Source organism: Oncorhynchus masou, chromosome 4 (assembly GCF_036934945.1).
Source record: "Oncorhynchus masou masou isolate Uvic2021 chromosome 4, UVic_Omas_1.1, whole genome shotgun sequence".
Classification (NCBI taxonomy): domain Eukaryota; kingdom Metazoa; phylum Chordata; class Actinopteri; order Salmoniformes; family Salmonidae; genus Oncorhynchus; species Oncorhynchus masou.
Genome location: NC_088215.1, coordinates 1092368 through 1099092, shown reverse-complemented (window position 1 = coordinate 1099092; position 6725 = coordinate 1092368). Strand labels below are relative to the sequence as shown.

The following is a 6725-nucleotide window of genomic DNA, read 5'->3' as shown; positions in this document are numbered from 1 at the left end:
TTTTAATATGACTTGCCATTTCTTTCTTAGGAATGGATTGTGGGCTAGTAGAGGAGTAGGATTTTATATTAAGGGATATTTCATTGGTTGTTGCAGCCATTTTTATTATGAATCCTGATTTTGATCCCTGATATATTGTATCATTAGTCTAAAAATAACGCTTCTTACTATGGTCATAAAATGTCCAATAAATAATTATGTATAGACTAATAATTGTCTACTAGCTATAATCACACGGCGGTTAATTACATATAATAATGTTATTATAATCCAATAATATTCAACTCTGATTTTTTATTTACAAACAACCAATGACCCGCCCCGTTGAAAAATCTGGTCTGCTGGCGCCCCTAGCGTCCAATAGTAGAACCGTACCTCGTTTTTGTGTGTGCGTGCTTAATAACGCCCCGGCCAGATTTGTGTCTGAACGCCTCTGTTTCAGCACTATCTCGATATGCTAGCCTTGAGCTGCCTGCTACACTGACAAGTTTCTGCGATATAGCCGAGAGTGGCTACGCGAGCGAGCATCACAGCCTGATATCCTGCTGCTACCCCGGGAGAGGCGATGATGGCGGCGGCCGTAGAGAGAGGAGGAGTGCGGGCCGCTTTCCTGAACCCAGGTAGCGGCGGCGGGATCGGTGGACCACCCCCGGCACCTATGCCCTCTGCTCCCGGAGCCGCGGTTGGAGCCGGAGGCATGGGTTCGAATTCGGGTGGGTCGGATGGTCCCATGCCCGTGCCTATGAATCTTTTTGCGACATGGGAAATAGACCGCTCTTCTCCGAGTTGTGTTCCAAGGTAGGCTAAGCTATTTACATTGCCCAGCACGCATGTAATCCGTTATCTTTGAGAGTGGGCGTCTGTAGTAATGTTTCCAATTCGGAGTGGTTGTTATGTTGTTACAAGATAGCTAGGCTACATTTTGAGAGCTGTTCCATGGTCTGTAGCAGCAACCTCACACATCCATAATTCAATGACATTTGGTAGAGTTTGTTGTAGGTCACTCTGACTAGACGGTCAATTTCTCTGGATTTATCAGATCCAAGTCTGCCCTCGTAGTCTCCTGTTTGTTTCTTTTAAGAATGTACGACAAAGAATGACGATAAAGCTATCTTAATGCCAAAGAAGGTTAGGCAATACTCATACTGAACAACCGTTTTATAGACCAAAATAATCTACAATTGCATTGGCTAAATTACTAGCTTGTTAGTAAGTCTACATTGATTAATGTTCGCCATAGAAAGCGTTTGCCTTGCATAGACCCCTCTTGATTTTCAAAGAGACACTTTCCCGTTATTCTAGGCTACATAGAGCTATTTTCACCGAGTTAAACCGTTTGTTATGAATTCCATCCACCCATAGCCTACATTCCAGAACTGCATGGTAAAACATACTTGATCCAGGCAATGGAACTGCCAAAATGAAGGAAACACTCGAGTAAATGATGAATACAAAGTATATTGAAAGCATGTGCTTCCACACAGGTGTGGTTAATTAAGCAATTAACATCCCATCATGCTTAGGGTCATGTATAAAAATACCCATTGCCCATTATGTTGGCTACCATGGCTAGAAGAAGAGATCTCAGTGACTTTGAAAGAGGTGTGTGTGTGTGTGTGTGTGTGTGTGTGTGTGTGTGTGTGTGTGTGTGTGTGTGTGTGTGTGTGTGTGTGTGTGTGTGTGTGTGTGTGTGTGTGTGTGTGTGTGTGTGTGTGTGTGTGTGTGTCAGCCCAATGGCGAACCTGCGTAAAGCTGGCAGAATTCAAATATGACGTAATTATTTCAAATCAAATTCATTTTTCACATACACATGGTTAGCAGGTGTTAATGCGAGTGTAGCGAAATGCTTGTGCTTCTAGTTCCAAACACGCAGTAATATCTAACAAGGAATATAATCTAACAATTTCACAACATTTTAGCACTATCCACTGAGTGTAACAACAGCGAGCAATATGGTTCAATGTGCCAATAAATCAGAACAATCTTCTTTTTAGTTTTTTTTTCCAAATTTCCTGCGTCTTGAAGCTAAAGGTGGGTCATGTAGGCTATACTTTGCTAATTACTATACCAACAAAAGAGCTACAGAGAGCAATGTACAATAAGGCAAATTTAGAAAAACAAGGAATTTGTGGTAAGTGTATGGGGGCCGCCATCTTTATGCGCCTCCGTTAATTGGGAGATTCTGGACTTTTGCCTGAGACAGAATTTTCCACCACCATCAACAAAAACACCAAACTATGGATTTTCACGTGGAAGAATGGTATCGCATCCCTCCAGTAGAGTTCCAGACACTTGCGGAATCTATGCCAAGGCGCATTGAACCTGTTCTGGCAGCTGCATGGTGGCCCAGTACCAAATTAAAGGTGCAGTGCAGTCAAAAACATGATTTGCTTGTGTTTTATATATATTTACACCCTTTTAGTGTAAGAGCTGTTTGAAAAGACTACCTGACATTTAAGCCTGTTTTGGTGGGATGGATGGCTTTCCCTATAATCAAATAAAATATAATGGTATTTGTCACATGTACCGAATACAACAGGTGAAATGTTTACAGTGAAATACTTACTTACAAGCCCTTAACCGACATTGCGGTTTAGAAAAATACCTTAAAAAAGAAGAAATAAAAGTATCAAATAATTAAAGAGCAGCAGTTAAATAACAATAGCGAGGCTATATATAGGGGGTACTGGTACGGAGTCAATGTGCGGGGGCACCGGTTAGTCGACGTAATTGAGGTAATATGTAGACTACCGTTCAAAAATTTGGGGTCACTTAGAAATGTCGATGTTTTTGCAAGAAAAGCACATTGTTTTCCATTAAAATACAGTGTTGACATTGTTGATGTTGTAAATGGCTATTGTAGCTGGAAACGGATGATTTTTAATGGAATATCTACATAGGCGTACAGAGGCCCATTATCAGCAACCATCATTCCTGTGTTCCAATGGCACATTGTGTTAGCTAATCAAAGTTTAGCATTTAAAAGGCTAATTGATAATTAGAAAACCCTTTTGCAATTACAAAAACTGTTGTTCTGATTAAAGAAGCAATACAACTGGCCTTCTTTAGACTAGTTGAGTATCTCTAGCATCAGCATTTGTGGGTTCGATTACAGGCTCAAAATGGCCAGAAACGAAGAACTTTCTTCCGAATCTCGTCAGTCTATTCTTGTTCTGAGAAATTGCAAAGAAACTGAAGATCTCGTACAACGCTGTGTACTACTCCCGTCACAGAACAGCGCAAACTGGCTCTACCAGAATAGAAAGTGGAGTGGGAGGCCCCGGTGCACAACTGAGCAAGAGGACAAGTACATTAGAGTGTTGTGTTTGAGAAACAGACGCCCCACAAGTACTCAACTGGCAGCTTCATTAAATAGTGCCCGCAGAACACCAGTCTCAACGGCAACAGCGAAGAGGCCACCCCGGGATGCCTGGCAGAGTTCCTTTGTCCAATGTCTGTGTTCTTTTGCCCATCTTAATATTTTCTTTTTATTGGCCAGTCTGAGATATGGCCTTTTTTTTGCAACTCTGCCTATAAGGCCTGTAACCCGGACTCACCTCTTCACTGTTGATGTTGAGACTGGTGTTTTGCGGGGACTATTTAATGAAGCTGCCAGACTCAGACAGGGAGAGGTTGAAAATGTCAGTGAAGACACTTGCCAGTTGGTCAGCGCGTGCTCAGAGTACACGTCCTGGTAATCCTTCTGGCCCTTGTGAATGTTGACCAATTTAAAGGTCTTGCTACGTAGAGCGTGATCACACAGTCGTCCGGAACAGCTCTCATGCATATTTCAGTGTTATTTGCCTCGAAGCGAGCATAGAAGTAATTTAGCTCGTCCAGTAGGCTTGTGTCACTGGGCAGCTTTTGGCTGTGCTTCTGTAATCTGTAATGGTTTGCAATGCCTCATTCGACGAGCGTCGAAGCCGGTGTAGTACGATCCGATCTTAGTCCTGTATTGACGCTTTGCCTGTTTGATGGTTCGTCGGAGGGCATAACGGGATTTATTCTAAGCTTCCGGTTTAGAGTCCCGCTCCTTGAAAGCGGCAGCTCTACCCTTTAGCTCAGTGTGGATGTTGCCTGTAATCCATGGCTTCTGGTTGGGGTATGTACATACAGTCACTGTAGGGATAACGTCATCAATGCACTCATTGACATTTTAATTATGTCGATTCTGTTGCAAAATGTTTCTCAAATTTAAGAAACTCGGAGGGACCTACCTGAATTTGGCCAATGGATACTCCAGTTTACTGTTTGCACTAATGGTTACACCTGGTGACATCACCATGCATTAAATTAATTAGTAGATCAATAAGACAGAGGCTGCGGTCCAAAACACTTAAATGCCTTATGCCTTTGGGGGAATCCCCGTCACCATCATGGAGGGTGGTCCAAATGATTAGCCAAGCAAGGAAACCCCTCAGCCCACCTTTTAGTCAGCTTTGCGAGTGTACGATTATGTTCACTCCGGGGGCCTGAAACTCCCCATAATTCAATTTGCGACGATTGTACATCCGCTAAGAAAAGTCATCGAAAACTTAAAAACAACATCGATGGAGAAGTCAACATACAAGTGTAAGTAAAAACGGATGCAAATAAGTTCGACATTGTAAGTCAGAAGTTCCAGCTAGGCAGGCTAACGTTAGTTAGCTAATTAATTTGCTAGCTATCTTACAGTAGGCGTATATTAATAATTATATATTTAATAGAAGTAGACATGCAATCCTAATTGACTGTTGCACATATAAAGTACCCACAAGCTACCGGTGGCTGAAAACATAATCATCGCGGGATCAACGAGTGATGAATTTCCGGCCAAGGGTGGTCTATTTAGAAATGATTCCTTCCTCCCTCGTCCTGCAAGTGTATACTCGTCAGACGTCATGATGCGTCATCAGAAGTGTCCACTTAATTTGAGGGCTGAGGGGAGAGGGAGTGTCTTTTAAGTGTTTGGACTGCAGCCAGAGAGTTCCAAATCTCTCTGCTGTTAACAGCTCATTTTCAGTTTTCCCCTCAGACCGCTCCCAGACAGTCCTAGCATAATTCTTGCTTGAGACATTGCACTTTGCTAAGATGATATTTTTGTTTATTTTGGACAATTTTTTTATTGAGAACAGTCACATTAAGGTACTTCAATGTTACCCATAAATGATTTGATATTGAGATAAAAATGGTTGCATTGGACCTATAATACACTTTATGTTGGTGTTTCCTTTATTTTGGCAGTTACCTGTATATAGTATAGGCAGGCAGAAAAAAATGTCTTGGTAATCTATTTCTCGCTATATCTTGTCTTGCAGGCCTAGCAAATTGTTTGCCTTTAGCTTTCTGGTTTTATTTAAATTACCTTACTATCCACAGACCTTTACAGGCTGAAGTCTAGTTAAGCTTCAACATGGAAAATAATGTTTTTTTGATAATTGTACTGTGATTGTTTGTTTTTCCCCAAACAAAATTACAAACAAAATAAATTGGGTTATGTATTTTCTTAATGTAAAGGATACCAACTTTGTTAAAACGTTCACACTCCTAGGCCTAAGCACTTTTTTCACTGCCATCTTTGTTGTTGTTGTTACTTGTGCTTGCCAAGGTGGGCAGGTCATTTGAAGCGTTTCTTATACAGTTGAAGTTGGAAGTTTACATACACCTTAGCCAAATACATTTAAACTCAGTTTTTCACAATCCTTGACATTTAATCCTAGTAAAAATTCCCTGCCTTAGGTCAGTTATGATCACCACTTTATTTTAAGATTGCGAAATACTAGTAGAAAGAGAAATTTATGTCAGCTTGTATTTCTTTCATCACATTCCCAGTGGGTCAGAAGTTTACATACACTCAAGTATTTGGTAGCATTGCCTTTAAACTGTTTAACTTGGGTCAAGCCTTTTTGGTAGCCTTCCACAACCTTCCCACAATAAGTTGGGTGAATTTTGGCCAATTCCATCTGACAGAGCTGGTGTAACTGAGTCAGGTTTGTAGGCCTTCTTGCTCGCACACGCTTTTTCAGTTCTACCAACAAATTTTCCATAGGACTGAAGTTAGGGTTTTGTGATGGCCACTCCAATACCTTGACTTGTTTGTCCTTAAGCCATTTTGCCACAACTTTGGAAGTATGCTTGGGGTCATTGTCCATTTGGAAGACCCATTTGCGACCAAGATTTAACTTCCTGACTGATGTCTTGAGATGTTGCTTCAATATATCCACATCATTTTCCTCATGATGCCATCTATTTTGTGAAGTGCACCAGTCCCTCCTGTAGTAAATGCACCCCCACAACATGATGCTGCCATCCCCGTGCTTCACGGTTGGGATGGTATTCTTTGGCTTGCAAGCCTCCCCCTTTTTCCTCCAAACGATGGTCATTATGGCCAAACAGTTCTATTTGTGTTTCATCAGACCAGAGGACAATTCTCTAAAAAGTACGATCTTTGTCCCCATGTGCAGTTGCAAACCGTAGTCAGGCTTTTTTATGGTGGTTTTGGAGCCATGGCTTCTTCCTTGCCGAGCGGTCTTTCAGGTTATGTCGATATAGGACTTGTTTTACTGCGGATATAGATACTTTTGTACCCGCTTCTCCAGCATCTTCACAAGGTTCTTTGCTGCTGTTCTGGGATTGATTTGCACTTTTCGCACCAAAGTACATTCATCTCTAGGAGACAGAACGCGTCTCCTTCCTGAGCGGTATGACGCCTGCGTGGTCCCATGGTGTTTATACTTGCGTACTAT

General features: G+C 41.8%; 1 protein-coding gene across 4 annotated transcripts in view; it reads left to right on the top strand.

Moving 5' to 3' along the window:
- Positions 1-371: 371 nt before the first annotated feature.
- Positions 372-6725, top strand: part of si:ch211-126j24.1 (phosphofurin acidic cluster sorting protein 2) — a 104245-nt gene continuing 97891 nt past the window's right edge. For all 4 annotated transcript variants that reach the window (XM_064947054.1, XM_064947041.1, XM_064947047.1 and 1 more), the window contains exon 1: positions 372-798. In XM_064947054.1, coding sequence (XP_064803126.1) covers positions 566-798 — 233 coding nt within the window. In that variant the 5' untranslated portion in view covers positions 372-565. The remainder of the gene's footprint in view (positions 799-6725) is intronic.